This window comes from Lepus europaeus, chromosome 14 (assembly GCF_033115175.1).
Source record: "Lepus europaeus isolate LE1 chromosome 14, mLepTim1.pri, whole genome shotgun sequence".
NCBI lineage: Eukaryota > Metazoa > Chordata > Mammalia > Lagomorpha > Leporidae > Lepus > Lepus europaeus.
The window spans coordinates 26,750,177-26,771,542 of NC_084840.1; the positions used below are offsets into that span (position 1 = coordinate 26,750,177).

At 49.0% G+C, this 21,366-nt stretch overlaps 1 protein-coding gene across 1 annotated transcript; it reads left to right on the forward strand.

Moving 5' to 3' along the window:
• Nucleotides 1-1,220: 1,220 nt before the first annotated feature.
• On the forward strand, nt 1,221-2,966 carry GARIN4 (golgi associated RAB2 interactor family member 4). The gene has a single exon (XM_062211446.1). The coding sequence runs from the start codon at nt 1,221-1,223 to the stop codon at nt 2,964-2,966; it is 1,746 nt and encodes a 581-aa protein (XP_062067430.1).
• Nucleotides 2,967-21,366: the final 18,400 nt, after the last annotated feature.

The following is a 21,366-nucleotide window of genomic DNA, read 5'->3' on the forward strand; positions in this document are numbered from 1 at the left end:
ACCTATTAGTTCTGTGAATGTGGGTAAACCACACAGCCTCAGTTTCTTGCCCTGTTTAATGAGGGCAGTAACAACAGAATCAAACCCAGTGGGACTCTACAGCAACATGCAAAGAACGTACTGCAGCAGCCAAGGAGCAGCAATCATCAATGTTAACATTGAAAGTTAAGGTTCTGGGGCTGGCACTGTGGCACAGTGGGTTAAAGTCCTGGCCTGGAGCACCGGCATCCCATATGGGCGTTGGTTCTAGTCCTGGCTGCTTCTCTTCCGATCCAGCTCTCTGCTATGGTCTGGGATAGCAGTGGAGGGTGGCCCAAGTCCTTGGGCCCCTGCATACATGTGGGAGACCCAGAAGAAGCTCCTGGCTCCTGACTTCAGATCGGCTCAGGTCCAGCTGTTGCGGCCATCCGGGGAGTGAACCAGCAGATGGAAGACCTCTCTCTCTATCTCTACCTCTCTCTGTAACTCTTTCAAATAAATAAAATAAATCTTAAAAAAAAAAAAAAGAAGTTAAGATTCTAATGAAAGATCATCACCAATGTTTACTGAGGTTGTAGGGAATGGTGCACCAAGGAATAAGCACCAAGATCACCAAACTAGGTTATTTGATAAAATTAAATAATAAACTCAAATGGTTCAAATTTAGTTCACTTTGTCTTGCCACTGAATCTTTTGAATTTGGGGGCAAGGGAGATGGTAGCCCCACACTAAGTTTTTGCTGTTTGAAAAAGAAATTTATTTTGGCACCCACCTGAGTCCCCGGCAGGTGGCCCTGTCCTTTCTGGGGGCAGCTGGGGGGTGAGAACAAAGGGGTATGTGACAGTGACAGGTCACAAAGGGCAGCAGAGCATAAATATGGCCGCGCAGAAAGGGCTGCAGTCTGTAGACTCTCAGGGAGACAAAAATCAGAGGAGGAGGGGAAGAGGGTCAGACCCAGAAGAAAACCTCTCTGGAGCCCACGCTGCATCTCTACACTGTTGGAGATTCAGTCTGGGGTCCAGGTACCCTACAGCCTCCCCTCATCAATCATCTGTGCTCCCGCCCCTCGCCCAGCCTCTGGGAGGCTCTGAGGTACAGGGGGACCTGAGGGTGCGGCAGGATTGAGCCACCTGCTGCAGTGCCACCCTGGAGATCCAAGAGCACCACTACTCTCTCATCTGCCAACAAAGCCAAGGAAGCCCCCGCGACGCACCTCGCCAGTGCTGCCGCCGTGAGAAAAGATGACCACGAGCAGTGAGTGTCTGTTACCATACTACACGGCCCAGAGCGGCTCTGGAGTGGGCATGTTCAACACCGTCATGGGGAAGCTGCAGCGACAACTGTACAAGGGAGAGTATGATATATTTAAGTATGCACCCATATTTGAGAGCGACTTTATCCAGATCACCAAAAGGGGAGAAGTGATCGATGTGCACAACCGCGTCCGCATGGTGACCGTGGGCATCGCGTGCACCAGCCCTCTCCTCCCACTACCTGATGTCATGCTGTTGGCCCGACCAGCCACTGGCTGTGAGGAATTTCCTGGACGTGGCCAAGCCAACAAGGGGAAAAACCGTAAAGGTTCCAAGACCTTGGAGCTCACCAGGCTCCTGCCCTTGAAATTCGTGAGGATCTCTGTTCATGACCGGGAGAAGCAGCAACTTCGCCTGAAATTTGCCACCGGCCGTTCTTGTTACCTGCAGCTGTGCCCCCCTCTTGAAGCCCGGGAAGACCTCTTTACCTATTGGGAAAAGCTGATTTACCTGCTGCGACCACCCATGGACAGCAACAGCAGCACCTATGCCATTCCAGCTGAGGACATGATATGTATGCCTGTGTTTGAGGAAGACAACAGGTCCACCCTGACAGCTGCAGAGTTCCAAGGAAAAGGGGATCAGGACCAGGTTAGCATCCGGAGCCTCCACATGGTCTCTGAGGTGAGTGGGGCTACCTCAGCTGCTTATGCTGGTGGGGAGGGGATCCAACAGGACTCCCACAAACCTGCTGCTGTGTTGGGTGTACCCACCCCCAAAACAAAATATCCAGAGCTTGTCAAAGAGTCAGACACAGGGATAACTGAGGCGGCGGAAGCAGGGGTAGCAGCCAGGACCCCAACAGGCACTTTGAGCGTGGCAGCCGTCAAGTCTGCAAGCTCTGGGCAAGGAGGCACAGCTGCAGCAGGAGGAAGCCAAGGCAGCATCATCATCGCAGGCACTGCTAACATGTCTCCCACGAACATTAAGGTGGCCGTGGCAGGTGCTATTGGCCAATCCTCAGAGTACCTTTCCAGCACATCCACTAGCCTCTCCCCAGGCGGCAGCTCCAGTGTGGCCATTGCAGGGGTGGGACCTACCAGCAACACTGTTGCAGAAATCATTAACGACCCAGCAGAAGGTGAAACGGTCCTGGGTGAAAGCCTGGAGGGTGGGCAGCTGCGAATCTCCCGTGCCGGGGCTGAAGCCCGCAAGGAAAGGAGAGAAAGACGGGAAAGAAGGGAAAAAGAGAGAGCTCGCGGGAGGAGTTCCCGTCACCGCAGGGTGGGTGAAGGTCGCCGCAAGACAGCGGGGGACAAGATGGGCCGAAAACCATCTGGCCACAGAGCCTCTCGAGAGGACAAAAAGGAGAAAGGCCGAGGCAGCCCCAGGGGCAGCAGGCACAGCCCCTCGCACAAAGGCATCAGCCACACGCCCATCACTAAGGAGTCCAGGACCTCTCACAAGTCTGGGAGGAGCCTGTCGACCACGAGCTCAGGCTCTGCAAGCAAGAGACTCAGCAGGATCAGCTCCTTCTTAAGGAACGTCAGAGCCAACCTCACTACGAAAGCGGTGGCCTCACCACAGGGCCAAGATGTGGACATCACGGCTAAGACGGTGGAGAGGACCAACGTGGAGGCCATCGTGGAGACCGGAGAAAGTGGCCAGGGAGTGGAGATCGTTGGCTCTGTGACATCTGAGATCATGGAGACAGTGACATTTGAAGCCCATTAAATCAAACCTAGATCCGAAAGCTGCAAAGGGGGCCGGGGCTCTGGGAACTATCCCAAAAGTGCCTATTCCAGCTTTCTTTACTGCAGTTCAAATAAAGATCGAGACAATCTAAGAACAGCTCACTGCCTTCTGTCTGAATGCCCACAGCCCTGTCATGACCTAATAGTAGATTCTATGATGTCGACAGCATTGGAGTCACCCTGTTCCAGTAGGGGTGGGGAGGAGGACCCCCTTCATTCCATGCTTGACAGAACCAGTGTGACTCTGTCTTGCCCCAACCCTTCTCTGGCTTTGGCTCCCCAGTGGAGCTCACAGTCCCAGAAGCTCTCCTTCCACCAGCTCCCTGTCCTTTTTCTAAGCTTTTCTTCCTTCTAAAGTCCCTAGATAAGGCAATACCAGTACACTCACCTTCTCAGATTATTCAGGGGAGAGGCAGAGGAGCAAGAACACGCATATTCAGACTTTTCAATTCCATTCCTGGGTATATATACCCCAACACACGCACACACACACAGATGCACAAACACACACATACATTTGAGAAGCCAGCTAGGAGAAAGTTTATGAAAAATAAATTTAATAGCAAAACACTGGAAAGATACCAAATTTCAACAGAAGATCAATAAACATAGTGAGACGTGAATACAGTAGGCTATTCCCACAGAGACAAGTGAATGGCTGCTCTGCGTATCAACATAGATAAATGCTGCTCGTAATGCTAATTTAAAAAAAAAAAAAAGCAAATCACAGAACAGGATGTAAACAGTTCAAAAACAAGATCAAATAACACATTGCATGCAGGTTGGGTAAAACCATAGACAAAACCAAAGAAATAGTAAACAGATTTGGAAGGTATTTTTATGGCAGGAAAAGAGGATGAAGTGGACTTGGGGTGTCTGGGAATTGTTTTTGTGGGTGCAGGGACATTTATTTATTGTTTTACACATTTTTACATCTCCAAAATTGGTGGCCATAGCAGTGATGAAGTTGCTGTCCCAGACCTATCTTCACCCATTTCTTTCCTTTATGCTTTCATTTTTTATGCATGCACAAAAATGGTTTGCTATGAAAGCCTCTCTCATTAAAACTCAGTGTTAAGTGATACATACAAGAAGCCTTGGTTGGTTATTAGGAAAAGAGGAGGACACTAAGGGCCAAGGAGGTGCCTTGCCCTAGTCACAAAGCGGAACCTTTGCAGAACAGCGAGCACCAACTATCTCTATCTGAGGTATGCGGAAGAGGTCAAGTGAACAAGTCTAAGGAGACAGGGGCACTACAAGAACCCAAGACTCAGCAAAACACTACAGAGATGAGCATCAGATTACTGGACTGAGAGGGAGCGGTGGGGGCTGGGGAGACTCCTGGTAGGGAGACACTGTGAGCTGGGTTTTGAACTTCAATGAGCTCCCTGCCCTTAGCAGACCTTATATCTAAAGAGCATCTAGACCACCCTCGCCTGTGTCTGGCTCCCAGGCCTTTGCACCCAGTCTCTGTTGTGGCCATACCACAGCTATAAACAGACCCCTGCCTAAAATTCCAGGCTTTGCCTTCCACCAGGGACTCCTTCCTGCGCTGCGCTGCACCGCCCTGCAGCACAAGCCCTTACCCAGCTGCTAACAACTCAGGAAAGCCAGGCGGCTCCTGCATATCAAATCTTCAGGAGTGTTCTAGGATTCCAAAAATAAATCCTTAAACCTCCCAAGGCGGGGATTATTATAGTGGGCATGGGGTGGGGGGGTCTCAGGACCTATCTTGGGCAAAGTCCCTGTTTCCCAGGATGAGGAGTTGTTGGAGTGAGTCAAGTTATTCTTAGGAATGGAGGAAACATGCCAAAGATTAGATACAAATTGGCCCTGCCTAGAAAACAGCCTCAGAATCATTAACCCAGAGCTCCAGAGACTGGGGGTGGGGGTAGGAGGGAGACGATGACTCCAGGGAGACCAATTAATGGTTTACTCCTGAGCAGCTTTTCCTAGCTTTTCCCTTGACTCAATGTGGGGAAATTACCAAAAGATCACATCACATTCCTTTCATCTTATGAATGCTATGTCGGCAAGTGTAGGTAAACACTAGCCTAGAAGACAAAAATGCAATCAAAACATTTGCACAGCACTTGGCAGCTTTAACATACATGCTCAATTGCCACCACCAGCAAACTAGAGTCTAGGACCCTTGTTCATGGTGGGAAGTGGTGGCGCAGAGAGGGGGCAACTCCTGCAACATCTTGTGTGCAGCGTGTACAATGTGGCCAGTGGCCCTGGGTCCCACGCAGTGGGGCAGAGCCAGTGCAGGACAGACAGGCTGGCATATGAGGCACAATCCCAAGGGCCAGACACACTGAGATCTGTGTTTGGGGAACTGCATCCACTTGTGGTGGGTGGGAGGGTGGGTGGGTGTGGATTCTGGGGTGTGGGAAGGGGTTGTGAGTCAGGCAGGGCTTCAGATACAAACTTCAAATTCTGAAGGATGACTGGGTCTCCATCAGGCGAAAGAATGAGGAGCAGGGGAGGGCTGGGGGGAGGGGATGAGGCCACAGAAAAGATGCCATGGTGTGGCGGGTGATGGTTTCAGTCTTGCTAGAGGAAAGGCAAAGGCAAAGGCAGAGCAGGGACATGAGGCCAGAGGAGCAAGTGGCTGGATCTCAGGGGGTCTGGCTGTCATGTGAATGTCCTGACTTTTGGAGGTCACTGAAGGCTGATGCTGGGTCAAGAATAGGATGCCTCCAGATCCAGGATGAATAGCTGATGGGCAGGGGTCTGTTGGGGGGGGCAGAGGATCCTTCTGTAGCTGCAACAGATGGGGACCCCGGAACTTAAGTAGTTATAGCAAGACAAAGGGGGCAGAATCAGGAGAGCTGATCAGAAGAGGAGAGGACTGGGAGCTCACAGCTGAGGCCTGGCACTCCTGTAGAGGTGAAAAGAACAGGCACCATCTTCCCACATGACTGCTGGTCTGTTAAGCGGGCAGCGAAAAGATGGACTTGTGGGAAAGCAAAGAGGAAAGGTAAAAACAGTTTTGAGATGGTGAAGGGGTAACACCCAGGCTAAGGCAGCTAAAGGGGCTGTGGGGCTTCAGCACACCCCATCTCCCACCCCCTGCCCAGTGTTTTTCTTATTCATCTGCCTGGGAGCCAATCTATTAAGGGCAGAAGAGTTGCCCAGCAGAGCCCCTTGTGGCTACATGCATGACTGCAGGTGGCCCTTGAATCGGGGTAAGCTGTCACTGAGGTTGAATGGCAGTGGCTCTTTCCCTTTGTCACACCACAATGAGCCCAATGCTGATTAACAGGTCACCTGCCCAGTCTCAGTGGGCAGCCACCCCTGCAGCAAGCAGCAGCCAATGAGGATGTGCCATATCCCTGCTGTCCAGCGCTGGCCCTCTGGCAGTAGGATGGCAGATTGTGGAATGGCCACAAGACAGTTCCATCAGGGGCTGCTACTCCAGGGAACAATATGTGACCACCAAGAATAGGGGTAGAGGAGTTAGGTAAGCTCAGGATCCCTCTGCAGTCTGGAAGTCAATTGAGAAACAATTGTTTCTCACCTACTATGGACAAGCGAAGAAATCAAGGACCATGAAGGTGATCTCACACACACTCACACACACACACACAGCAGCAGCAGCTTTACAAAATGTGGTGGCTCCAGGAAGGGTGTAGGCGGAGGCTTAATACTGGGGAGATCTGAGCAGAGAGACAGGCTGAGCATTCCTGACAGAGGTAATGGCAGGACAAACAGAAGGGCTTTGGAGAGCTGGGCGTGTTCACAGACAACAGACACATGCAGCATGCCCAGGGTATAACGTGTGTTGAGCTCAGTGGATAGAATGGCGTAAGCAGTGGGGAGGAAGAGGAAGAGGTGTGGTGGAAAATACGGCTGGAAGGCAAGGCAAGGCCACTGCGTAGAGAAGAGGACCAGAATGCTGCATTGCTGTCCCGAAACCTCTGGTCTCCACTCCTGCCAGTGGGATCTGTGATCTAGGCTGAGAGGGGTGCCCAGCTGGGTTCTCCAGGAAAGGAAGAGCAAAGGAAACCCAGGCTCTCTCCCTCTGGTGGTTCAGGGAACTGGAAACGTGTTGTGGAGGCCCCTGTCTTCCCACACACTCTCTGATGGGAGTCTCTCCACAGGTGTGCAAGGTATTGATACCCCTCACCCTGGGGGCAGCCACAGGATGAGGCCGGTTGGCACTGGCTTTCAAGAATGGCTGGCATTTTGGGGAGGCATCTTTTCTATTCATTTATGTTTTAAAGTTTCCTTCTGCTTCTAATTTTCTTGTGCCCATTCATTCATTCATTTATTGAGAGGCAGAGAAACAGATGGCCCATGCAACAGGTCCATTCTCCAAACGCCCACAATAGCCAGGGCTGGGCCAGGCCAAAGCCAGGATCCAGGAACTTAATTTGAGTCTCCCACATGAGTAGCGGGAACCCAACTACTCAAGCCATCACCTGCTGCCTCCTAGGGTGCATATTTGCAAGAAGCCAGAATCAGAAACAGAGATGGGACTTAAACCCAGGTACTCCAATGTGGGATGCAGGTGTCTTAACCTCTAGGCCAACTGCCCACTCAGGGAGGCATCTTTCTAGATATGCACACACATGTGTACACAGCACTGCATGTGAACACTGGTACAACAAGGAGCAGCTGAGATGCACTCCTTTGGTAGGCTGGCCTGCTGCTCCCAGCTTCAGTTGATACCAGCAATGTCATTGATGTCGTCAGAGCCCCAGAACCTGCTATTCTGAAGCTTATACTGGTTCAAGAAGACATGAGAACAATATGGACAAATACAGTGAGTTTTTCATAGCACTTCATAAAGCTAAATTTGTCTTTCACTTTGATATTTGTTTCCTTTCATTTAAGCCATTCTGGTGGGATGCTGTGACTTTTCTCCCTTTTGCATGATAAAATATCCTTTAAAAATATGATATGGTGACCCACAGACCATGCTAGTTTTGTTACAACGTCCTTCATGTGAAAAATTTAAAGTAGGCTTCTGTATTATTTTTGAAAAATCACACATCCCTGAAATTTTGGAGTCTTTTAAATACTTTTTTTATGGGTTTTCATTGTTGAGACAAGGAAGCCTATTTATTTTTATCTCTTCCTAGCATCTTGTTCCAGTGCCCTTTACTTTATACACTACACTCAAACTTTATGACTTAGAATAGGTGTTATCTTATATCTCATAGATTCTTCTACATCAGGAATTTGGCAGGGCTCAGTTGGGTGAGTATTGTGCTTCCTGTGGCACAAGTGAGGTCCGTAAGTAGTTCTAAGCTGGAGCATAGGCTGGTTGGAGGGTCCAAGATAGCTTCACTTACAGCTGGTGCCGTTAGGGAAATGGCTGGAAGGTGGGCTCACACAGTACTGTCCACAGGAATGCCTCTCCAGCACATTGGCCTCGGGTCATCGGATTAGCACCCCTCATAACAAGTGTCACAAGGCAACAGAGTGGAAGCTGTTTCCAGTGGAGCCTCAGAATCACTCAGAGTAACTTTCACCAGTTTGAATGGTTATGCAAATCATAAGGGCAGCTCAAATGTAAAGGAAGCCAAACTGAACTGCACTCCTCTTGGTAGTAAAATGGCAAGCTCACATCATAAGAGATCATGTGTGATGGCAAAATTAATGTGACTCTCTTTGGAAAATACAGCTTGCCACCCCCACCCCCACCCCCGCCACTACTGACCCCCCCATCCCTAATAAAGTGCGACTGGGACATACCTGTGGAACGCTGAGGCGCCTGTGGTGGCCCCTCTGTCCTCGGTACGCGCCCTTTCCTTGTTTCCCTCTTGCACTTTTTCCTTTGACTTCCTTACTTCCTACTCTGACTCCCACCACACATTTCCTGGTCCCTTCCTTCCCATCTCTTTCCACATATCTCCAAACTCTTTGGTTCTTGTATGATAGAATATTGGGACACCTAGGCCATTGTTTATCAGTCCCAGGAGAGTCTTACCTAATCCCAGATGCAGTTTACCTAGGAGGAAGTTGAGGCCCAACAAAGGGACTTTCCCAAGGCCCTGTTTCAAGTAAGTAACAGAGTGCTGGCTAATACTGCATAGCACACAGCCTACAGTGAGTGTCCAAGAAAGTCAACAGCTCCCCTTCCATTTCTGCTTGCCTAGAATTAGTCACTTGTTTCTGTTTCACATTCATTGCTTCACCATTTCAATGCCCTCTGGTCAAGGAGTGAAACCAAGGCTGACTGATTTCTGTGACTAAAAACTGCCCCAGCCCTGGCCCTGGTCCATTCCAGCCTTTGCAGATGGATGGGGGCAGGGATGGAGCAAGTCTGGCTTGGTGCAGCCAACCTTTGCAACCACCCCTCCACACCTCAGATGCAGTTACTGCTCCTTTCTGACCCTAAAGTCCAAGGATTTGCTGAACTCTAACATGAACCAGCTGCCTATAGACAACTTTTGAAGTTTTCTGGGCCTCCAGGGATGGCAAATTTAGCTACTGATGATGGAAGTCAGGCTGAGGATAAATCTGGAGGATTCAGGCCAAGAAGACTCCACTCTGTAGCCAGGCCCAAGGGACAGCACCTCTGTTATATTAAAGTCTGTTTCCTTTGATAATGACTGCAAGTTGGGGAAGAAGTGAAGGCACAGAGAGGGATCCCCAAGCTGGCCCACCAGATACCCCACTGCATCAGTGACTAGATCTTGATGGGAAAAGGGCTGGAGTAAACGGGTTGGCACATTGCTCCTGGGTCTGAGTGGTTAATGATATGGAGAGTGACATGCTAAGAAGCCTCTTAATACTTTTTTAAATCTGCCAGCTCATTGCTTTCAGCCAGCAGCTCTGCAAACTGGTGATAAGCTAAGAATATAGCATGGAAGACTCTGGATAAGAAGGGACTAACATAATTATTTTTTATTTATTTGAGAATCAGAGAGAGACAGAGAGCTCCCATCTACGAGTTCACCCCCTAAATAGCAGTGATGGCCAGGGCTGTACTGAAGCCAAAGCTGGGAGCCAGGAACTCCATCTAGGCCTTCCACATGAATGGCAGGCACCCAAATACTTTGGGTCATACCACTGCACCTCTCAGGTCTTCATTTACAGGAACCCAGATTCAGGAGATGGAGGCAATAGCTGAACCCTAGTATTATCATGTGGGATGTGGGTATCTCAACTACTATAAAATGTCTACCCCTGAAATAATTATTATCTTTTTAAAATTTTTATTTGCTTATTTTCACTTTATTTGAAAGGCAGAGAGAGAATGAGAGAGAGAGTGTCTTCCATCTGCTGGTTCACTCTCCAAATGGCTGCAATAGCTGGAGCTGGGCCATGCTGAAGCCAGGCCCTGAAGTCAATTTGGGTTTCCCTGTGGATGGCAGGAACCCAAGTACTTGAGCCATCACCTGCTGTTTTCCAGGGTGTTCATTAGCAGGACACTGGACTTGAACTCAGACACTCTGATACAGGATACTGGTGTCTCAAGCAGAGTCTTAACCACTGCACCAGCCCCTGGAATAATTAAGTTATTAACAGAGCCTGCAACTTCCTTTAAGAGAAAGACAAGGTCTTACTGTTTCTGGGTCCATAGGTCTAGCACAGAGCTTGGCACACATGTTTCTTATAAAAACCTACTAGTCATGCTCCCAGGTACACCTGTGGCCAAGCATTCCATCCTGCCACATGTCCCCTCCTCCTGGCCTCCTTCCAGAAGCCCTCCACAAGTTCTAACTGATGGAAGGCTCAGGACCTAGGGAGACACTGCCAGTGACTTTTAGTCCCTCCTGCCCACAGATTCAAGGCCAACAGACCCTCCTCCAAGGACCCTCTATCAGGAATGATGGAAACAAGTCATGGAGGGTCTTAAGCCTTTCTCCCTGCTGGGGTGGCTTCCTCCAGCCCACGTGACCCTCCCAGCCAAATAAAGAAAAGGACAATTTATTTTCCTTATACTCCTGTTCCAAAGGAAAACAAACAAAAGGAAAGGTAAATTTTAGAAGGAAGAAACATCATTACCCAACAGTGTCATTTCCTAACCTGTGATTGGCCAAAACTTGTGCCTGGCCCTCAGTCACATGGCCGGCGGCTGAGGCTTCAGCAGCTAGAGCTGAACTTGTAAGAGCAGCTGCCACACTGGACATGGAGCCAAGAAATTTGGATCCCATCCATCCTTGTTTCCCTCCAAGCACCACAATCTTTTCATTGCATCACATTGAGGGCTGTGATGCGTAATAACATAATGTCTACTGAGTGCTTCCTCTCCACCAGCCACTGATTCAGGAACTCTATAAGAGTTAACGTGTTTAGTTCTTTCTCTACAACTGTATGAAATAGGCATTATTCTCATTTTCTACATGATGAAATTGAGGCAAAGAAGAGTTACAAGAACCAATCTAAGGCCCTCAGTGGTTGAGTCAAGATTAAATCCCAAGGGAGTGACACTGGAGTCCACACTTGACCCCACTGTGGGCTGACTCTATGGAGTACATGGTATCAGTAGCTTACTTACACAACGGTAAGTGGCCAGTCCACAAATAAACTTGATAAACTCAATAAACTCATGGCTTAGGGCAACAAGGACCACACTAGGTACCACGCTCTCTCCTGGCTGTGGAGACTGCACCATTTCTGCCATAAGCATTGCCTTTCACCCAAGTCACAGGAGTGACCATGGGGAGAGTGAGCTGCTCGTGTGAATGGGGCAGTTCATTCCTCCTTCTAAAAAACTACCTCCAGGCCTATCTTGCTGTCATCTGGTGTACCTGGAATCACTTTAAAATTTGTCATCTGCTTTTTCAGGCTTTTTATGACATGTCAGACAACAGGACAGACCCCACAGATGACTTTCTATGCCTCAGCAAGAAACCTCAGTGTTACACTTGCCCAGCCAGAGAGGACAGGAATGGGACCTGAGGAACTGGCTGGCTACACATTCTCCAACTCTGATCATGAACTTCCTAGATTACCAGTTCACTCTCCACTCAACCAGCCAGGCTGTGCTTGCCCCAGCTTGCCTCTGCTCACCCTGGCTTTTGCTCCTTCTTATCCCTCCATGCTCTCTCCTTTTGCTTCTCCAATGCTTCCCCACCCCAGGGGCTGCCTCCATCTCCTGCCTTCCACAGTTGTTCCCACCCAGTCTCTCACTGGCTATCTCCCTCATCCTGTCTTTACCCTGGTCCTTTCCCTTCTCTGCTCCCTTCTGGCCTTAACACAGATTTGAGGATCTCTCCATACCCCAACTCCTTCCGCATCAAGCACAACTCCTGTACCCACCACATGGTTCTGATCCCCAACACACTGAGGATGAAGCTTCAGGGTACAGGAGAGAGAGGACCTCCTGGTTAACTTTTCAGTGTGGGCCCAGGGTGAGGATCTGCAGACAAGGGGAATGACCAGCACGCTAGCCTCTGATTCAGGGCTGTGGCTGAGGCCGCCGCTTTCTGCCACTTCCCAGGGACACAAAAGCTTGAGCCCATTTGCATTCATTCCCTGACTTACTTTGACTTAAGAGTCCAGGACTTGGTAGCATGCTAATTTATGCAAACTGAATGCAAAAGAATAGAGGAAGAAAATTAAGTGACCCCGGATTTACTGGAAATCAGAGGCACCCCTGACGGGAAGACTTAGGGAAAATTTGGAATCTACTTCCCGAGGGAAATTTAAAAATAGAGCAGCTTTCAGCTGGGGGCTGGGCAGGGATGTGGCTAGACCTTATTGAAAGGAAAAAGCAAGGTCTGGGGTCTGGTCCACGTGCGAGTCACCCACTGAAAGGTAGAAGAAGAAAAGGCATCTGGGGGCCAGTGCTGTAGTTTAGCGGGTAAAGCCGCTGCCTGCATGCCAGCATCCCATACAGGTGCCAGTTCAAGTCCCGGTTGCTCCACTTCCGATCCAGCTCACTGCTATGGCCTGAGAAAGCAGCAGAAGATGGCCCAAGTCCTTGGGCCCTTGCACCCACATGGGAGACCTGGAGGAAGCTCCTGGCTTCAGATTGACACAACTCCGGCAATTGTGGCCATTTGGGGAGTGAACCAGCAGATGGAAGACCTCTCTCTCTGTGCTTTCCTTCTCTCTCTGTGTAACTCTTTCAAATAAATGAATAAATATTTAAAAAAAAAAAAGGCATCTGACTGCCAAGCCTTCCCTAACTTTCCCCTTTCTAGGCTCTGAGCTCTGGTTTGACTCCATGCCCTGACAAAGCCCCTGATGTTGCGCAATGGAGAGCAGAGCAATGGAGGTTACCTCCTCTTCCCAACCAGTGGCCTTTCACTTACACCTCAATTCTCATGACAACATATCACAATTCTACCCGCCCCTTGCATCTCCCACACTGTACTTGGCCCTCACTGGGTATGGCTGGCCAGATGGACAGGATGACCTGGCTGAGGGCGGGGCTGGGTGATCTGGGTGCTCCTTTAAGGCAGGCCTCAGAAGACAGCACTAATGTGCCTGAGAAAGTAGTGGAAGGTGGCCTGAGTGCTTGGATCCCTGAACTCATGTGGGAGACCTGGATGGAGTTCCTGGCTGCTGGCTGCTGGCTGTGGCCTCGCCCAGCCCCAAATGTCAACACAGTGCTGGCCCCAGAATCTCTCCTCTCATAAAGAGAAATGTTTCCAAAACCCTTCCAATGTCTCCTAATTTCATCAGAATGCTTTTACTTATGTTGACACAGATGCTTGGTGCTGCCATGAAGTCCCTTTATTCTGGCACCTTCCTCCAAGTAACTAGATAACAGCTGCCATGGCAATTAAGGTGTATTCCAGTAAACTCTTAAAACATACCAACAGGGGCTGGCATTATGGCATAGCAGGTAAAGTCACTGCATGCAATGCCAGCATCCCATATGGGTTCAAGTCCTGGTTGCTCCACTTCCCATCCAGCTCCCTGCTAAAGCACCTGGGAAAGCAATAGAAGATGGCCCAAGTGTTTGGGCCCCTGCACCCACATGGGAGACCTGGAAGAAGCTCCTGGCTCCTGGCCTCAGCCTGGCCCAGCCCTGACTGTTATGGTTATTTGGGAAGTGAACCAGCAGATATAAGACCTCACTCTCTCTCTCAACTCTACCTTTTAAATAAATATTAAAACACACACACATACACACACCACAAGATCTAGGACAAACTCCCCCCAGCATTCAGGGACCTCCTCACTGCTTCCTAGAGAGGAGATTCCCCAAACAAAACCCTCTATGCTCAGGGGATAGGAGTGGTGTGGCTGATCCATGTTCCTCCAATCAGAAAGTTTGCTGAGGGCCAACTCTCAAGTGGTCAAAACTCGAGTTTGCCCAGAGGAAGGAAAAACTGCTCATGTGTGTACACGTGGTCCTTGGCTGACAATGATTCAACTTCAATTAATGATTTTTCCTCTTTCTGATGAAAGTGATAACGCACTCAGCAGAAACTGTACTCTGAATTGTGAGTTTGGATCTTTTTCTGAACTAGCAATATGCAATATTTTCCCCCCTCTTGATGCCGGGCAGTGGCAGTGAGTTGTTGCTCCCAGTCTGCCCTGGAATCACCAGGGGAATACAATCCATACTCTCCAGTGAACTGCGCTATTGAGCTATGGGGCTGGGTAGGTTAGGTTTAATTAAATGCATTTCAACTTACGATATTTTCAACTTATGATGGGTTTATTGGGACATGACCCCATCGTAAATTGAGGAGCATCTGCATTAAAAATGGGAAGGTCACACTGTTTCAGGAATGTTGTGTGTACTATTTCCTCTAAGTCTCAGGCAAACCCACTATGAAATTAAGGTTAAGAGAGTTAAAGTCGGTTGTCCACGCTCACGCAGCTGATGGACGCATGTGGTAGAACCTTCTACTGTTCATTAGTATCCATTTTCTCCTTTTCTTTCTAGTCACCAATTAAACTACATTTCCCAGCCCTCTTGCAGTTACACAGGCCACGTGACTGAGTTCTGGCCAATGAAATAGGACAGAAGTGATTTTTGCTGTTTCCAGGACTGGCCTATAAAGACCCTGCAAATGGTCCTCACTCCCTCTCTCCATATCACTCTCTGGATGACCCAAGGCACCATTAAGCCCTCTGAGGAAGAAGGGAGGAGTTCAGGTCCCTGAGTGACTACATGGAGCAGAGCACTCTTCATCCCACCCTCTGCCGCCTGCACTTGACTATAACTTGGATGGAATCAATCTTCATTGGGTTAAGCCACTTACACTTCATCCTCACTAGCGGCACAGTGGAGGTAAGATCTAAAGCATGTCAAACTCCAATTTTAGTATATGTGCATCCTCTCTCTAATCCATACTGCCACACAACACAGCAGAAACATAAAAGCTAAACTGTAAAATACTACCTAATTTCACAGCTCCCCTCCTCCTCCAGGCCTTTGATACAACCAAGAACTACATTCCTAAAGATTTTAGGAAAATAGAGTAAGTTAAAATATAAAATCAAGCAAGCAACTGACAAACATTTGTTGATGGCACAGAACTACAGAACACCATGACAGAATATCCAGAGACTCTTTCAGTATTCATGCCAAGAAGGGTCTTTGCTACCACCTCCAGCAGAGAACCACCTGCACCTGGGGCTTCATCCCAGGCGTGTGGGATTGTGAACGTGGAGAATACAGAGCACAATTCTGGTCATCACAACAGCCTCCCAACACCGTTACCAATGATTTCTATCTCACCACTGCAGCCTATCATCCCTGCCTCAAGCCAATGAGTGCTGGGTAAGAATCAAACAAGGACCACACTCTGATCATGATAAAAGAAACATAATTAATCAATCAACCTTTCCTCCACAAGCTGTTGTTCTGTCAAATAGAAACTAAAATTAACCAGCACTGTTGGTGAGATGGAATCTGCATAATCTGATCTTTAAAAGAGGGTGATACAAAGGCTTACTGGCAAGAAAGGAGAAGTAAAGAATATTTACATTTTTCTTCTGAAAAAAAAAGTTTAAGGGACCAGAGTTGTGGTACAGTGGGTTAAGCAGTCACTTGCAACGCCAGCATCACTTATAAGTACCAGTTTAAGTCCCAGCTACTCCACTTTTTTTTTTTTTTTTTTTGACAGGCAGAGTGGACAGTGAGAGAGAGACAGAGAGAAAGGTCTTCCTTTGCCGTTGGTTCACCCTCCAATGGCTGCCGCGGTAGCACGCTGCGGCCGGCGCACCGCGCTGATCCGATGGCAGGAGCCAGGTGCTTATCCTGGTCTCCCATGGGGTGCAGGGCCCAAGCACTTGGGCCATCCTCCACTGCACTCCCTGGCCACAGCAGAGAGCTGGCCTGGAAGAGGGGCAACCGGGACAGAATCCGGCGCCCCGACCGGGACTAGAACCCGGTGTGCCGGCGCCGCAAGGCGGAGGATTAGCCTAGTGAGCCGCGGCGCCGGCTTCAGCTACTCCACTTCTGATCCAGCTTCCTGCTAATGTACCTGAAAAGGTGGCAGAAGAGGGCCCAAGTGCTTGGGCCCCTGACACCCATACAGGAGACCCAGATGGAGTTCTGGACTCCTGGCTTTGTATCAAACTATCCCCAGTCGTTGTGGCCATTTGGAGAGTGAACCAGCGGGTGGAACATCAATTCTCCTCTCTCAGGCCCTCTGATTAGGGATGTAGGCATCTTGACTGCTAGGCCAAATACCCACTCCCTATAGTTTTCCTTCCTTCCTTCCTTTCTTCCACCCTTTCACCTCCCCCCTGCCTCCCGCCTTCTTTCTTTCAATTTATTTATTTGAAAGTCAGAGTTAGAGAGAGAGGGAGAGACAGAGATCTTCTAACCGCTGGCTCACTCCTCAGATGGCCACTATAGCCAGGGCTGGACCAGGCCAAAGACAGGAGCTGGGAACTTCTTCCAGGTCTCCCATATGAGTAGCAGGGGCCCAACATTGGGCCAGCCTCTGTTGCTTTCCCAGGAGCATTAGCAGGGAGCTGGATTGGAAGTGGAGCAGCTGGGACACGGACTGGTACCCAAATGGGATGCCAATATGGCAGGTGGTGGCTTTACCCACTATGCCACAAAGCCAATCCCTATAGTTTTTTGTTTTGTTTTGTTTTGTTCTGTTTTATTGAGATAGGAAATCCTGCAAGAATAGTTTTCAGGAACTAGGAAAATATTTCCTGTTCCTCTCATATATACTTGTCACTTCAACTTTAAATACCATTCTCTCTGTAAGAGTAACCCACAACAGTCTTATTAGGCAATTGTGTCTTTGTGAGGTGTAGAACTTGCTGGGACCTAATATTTATTGTGTTCTTATCATCGGCCAATTTTAACTCCAGGATCTAAGCACATGGAATTCAGCTGCAAAGAGTCATCTCCAAACTATTTTTAAATTCATCAGAAAGAAAAAGACAGACGGGCTGGCCTGTCAAGTTTTGATTGTGCTAGTTATTTTCCTGCTTCAATGAAACAGCCTTGATTTAATGCTTACTGCTTCCAGGCCAGGGATTGCATGGAGGCAGCTGGAATGAAGCTGGCAGCCACCCTGTCAGAAGCCAGTTCTTACAGAATGAAGCCAGATGGGGAGGAGGGCATGTTTAGTCTCCAGGAACCGAGACTTGAGAAGGTCTTCGTGCATATTTTTGTGCATAACTAGGCACTACAGGAGCTCTACTTGGGAGTGCTAACAACCCCTGCCATTTCTTGAGCGCTGACTTTGTACAGACCCACAGTCCCTCATCCATGGTTGATGATGTAATTCAGCAATTTTGAAAGTGAAAGGTGGGGAGGAACAGTATCAGTCACTTCATTTGAACTAAAGTAGAAACCAGGAGTTTCTGAAGCAAGCTAAGATATGTGATCACCCAACTTACACAACACCCTGGGGTCAAATGTGTTCCAGGAAAAACAGAATGAAAAGGTAAGCTTATTAACATTTCAAAAACCTATGCACAGTTTTTCCTAATATGAATTTTCCACCATGTTTTTGAAGATCTCTTGAATACACATACACATACCCATAAACACTCTACAGAGATCTGGGGCAGCAATTCCTAATCAGACACATTCTATTTCTTTTCTTTATTTTTTAAAGATTTATTATTTATTTGATAGGCAAAGCAACAAAGAGACAGAGAGAGATCTTCCATCTACTACCTCATTCCCCAAATGCCTGCAACACCCAGGGCTGGCCCAGGCTGAAGCCAGGATCCAGGAACTCCATCCAGGTCTCCCACATGGGTGGCATGGACCCAAGTACTCGGGCCATTATCTGCTGCCTTTCCAGCACATCAGCAGGAAGCTGCATTGGAAGCACATCAGCCAGGACTTGAGTCAGCACTATGCTATAAAACACTGGTGTCACAAATGGTGGCTTAGCCCAGGAAGCCATGATGCCAGCCCCAAATACACTATATTTCTGCAGCAAATGTATAAATGTCCAACCCAAATGGAACAGACACTTCAAGTCAGATTCTGCCGCCTGATGACTTATAAAAAATATTTGTTTTCAGAGGAATGTTGAGAATTCATTTTCAAGCTGTGGTAAAGGCATGTGCACCTGTACCAGTACTGTACTCTAGGATGTACTCTGGCTACACTGCTTGTCAAACAACCCCCAAATCTCAGATGGCAATCACGTTGATGTCTAACGCAGAGGCCTGTGAGTGCTTCCACTTCAGACTGTGGGTCATGTTCACAGCTGCTCCATACTTCTCTTCTCGGCCTAGTGAACATTCAGTATGTGCTCTGCCTATCAGGGGTGAAGCTCAGGTGACCAAGCCAGACCAAACAGGCACATTTAAAAGCTTCTGCTACTGTTAACTCTCACATTCCATGGGCTACAACAACTCACAAGACAGCCTAACACCCAGAGGAAAGGAAGTAGAGTCGTCTGCTGAGGGGCGGCTGAAGTAAGACCTGCTGCTGGTGTTACACAGAATTCACACAAGTGCAACCCAGTGCCAAGGTTGCACCTGTGCCAGGGGCTTCTAGCATCCTGGACAACTCCCAGCATTCCACCACAGCTCTGGGTCACTGTGACCTGATCTCAGCCTGCAATCTCAAGCATGCTACCTCTCCCCTCAACCCTATAGGCTCTAAGTAGGTGGCAACAACACAAGTCTCTTCTCCTCTAACATCTGGGGTCACACTGAGGTCACCTGACCAGGCTGTACAAGTATATCTGGAATTCTTTCTCAAAGAAGTGACGGGGAAAGTTAAAGCCAGGAGCTGTCTGGCCTTATGCTTGGCTCTGTCTCCCAAGGGCTTCCTTCTTCCAGACCCCCTCGCCCTCCACACACCCACATGCCTGAAAGATATGCCAAGAGAGTTAAGAGCCAGGGTGGATGTTGGGGTTGGCTCATGCTGTGGTTTTGATGTATTCCCCAAAGATCAAGAGGTAGGAGTTGGGGTTGGCATTGCTGTGTAGCAGGTTAAGCTGATGCTTTCTGTGCTTCTTTTGATCCAGCCTCCTGTTAATATGCCTGGGAAGGCAGCAGAGGATGGCCCAAGTACTGGTGACCCAGACGGAGTTCTGGGTTTCTGGCTTCGGCCTGTTGTGGGCATTTGAGGAGTGAACCAGCGGATAGAAGATCTCTGTCTCACACTCTGCCTTTAAAAAAAAAAAAACAGAGTTACAGAGAATTACAGAGAAAGATAGAGATAGAGAGAGACAGAGACAGAGAAAGAGAGAGAGGTCTTCCATCTGCTGGTTCACTCCCCAAATGGCTGCAATGGCTGGAGCTGCGCCTATCCGAAGCCAGGAGCCAGGAGCTTCTTTTGGGTCTCCCACGTGGGTGCAGGGGCCCAAGGACTTGGGCCATCCTCCACAGCTTTCCCAGGCCCAGCAGAGAGCTGGATCAGAAGAGCAGCCAGGATTAGAACGAGCCCCCATATGGAATGCCAACGCTTCAGGCCAGGGCTTTAACCTGCTGTGCCACAGCGCCGACCCCAAAATAAATCTTTTTTTTTTTTTTTTTTTTTGACAGGCAGAGTTAGACAGTGAGAGAGAGAGAGACAGAGAGAAAGGTCTTCCTTCCGTTGGTTCACTCCCCAAATGACCGCTACGGCCAGCGCACTGCGCCAATCTGAAGCCAAGAGCCAGGTGCTTCCTCTTGGTCTCCCATGTGGGTGCAGGGCCCAAGCACTTGGGCCATCCTCCACTGCCTTCCCAGGCCACAGCACAGAGCTGGACTGGAAGAGGAGCAACCGGGACAGAATCCAGCACCCCGAACAGGACTAGAATCTGGTGTGCCGGCGTCGCAGACGGAGGATTAGCCTAGTGAGCCACGGTGCCAGCCCCAAAATAAATCTTTAAAAAAAAAAAGTTGGGAATTTAATTCCCAGTGCAACTGTATTAAGACAGGACTAGTGTTTTCCCCCTGCCACCCACATGGGAGGCCCAAGTGAAGCTTCTGGCTCTGACCTGGCCCAGCCCCGGCCATTGCAGCCACCTAGGGAGTAGACCAACAGATGGAGGATCTTCTCTGTCTCTCCCCTACTCTGTGTAACTCTTTCAAATAAATAAATATATATTTTTAAAAAACAAAGAGGTAGGGCTTATTTCAACACAGCAGATTAACCCAGCACTTGCAACACCAGCATCCCATATCAGACTGCTGGTTCCAGTCCCCGGTGCTCTGCTTCCAATCCAGCTCCCTGCTAACTGGGAAAGCAGCAGAGGATGGCCCAAGTGCTTGGGTCCCTGCCATCCACATGGAAAGCCTGGATGGAGTTTCAGGCTCCTAGCCTTAGTCTGCCCAGCCCTGACTGTTGTGGCCATTTGGGGAATGAACCAGCAGACAGAAGATCCCCTTCTCTCTGTTTCTCCCTCTCTCTCTCTGTTGCCCTGCCTTTTAAATAAATTAAATAAATCTTTAAAAAAGAAGAAGTGGGATCTTGAGGAAGTGATGAGTCCCTGCAGCCTCTACCCTCGTAGATGAATACTGTTCTGTCTGGAGCAGGCTGCCTTATAAAAGGATGGCTTGCATTCCTTTGTGCCTGTTTCTCTTTCCCTGCCCTGCTCTCTCTACCCTTCTGCCTCTGGCAGAAATACATTCCTGTTCTTTATAAATCACTCTGTCTGTGGCTTTGTTACAACAACACAAAAGGGACGAATGCACTCACCCTTAGCCAAGAGGGAGCTGGTCCGAGGGAGCAGTGCGACTGGCCGACTGCGCTGCTGACCAGGCCTGACCTCTGGCAAACCAATTCCTTTTCTGGAGCTTTACTTGTTTAGCTTGTTAAGGGGATTACCTTGATGGCATTTAAGGCATTTCTCAGTTCTGAGTGTATGATCTGAAGGGGAAAGAGAAGGAAAAGATCAGAATGTAGGTGCCTGGAAAGACAGCATGGTGGGGCTGCAGTCACCATGAGGCTAAAGTTCAAGTGTGTTAGCCCTTATCAAATGGTGACCCTTACCTTTCTCAAACCTTATCTCTCAGCCAGGCTCTGAGGATGCACGCACATACACGCACACACACATACACACGAGTTATGCCCAGTAGGTGTTCCAGTT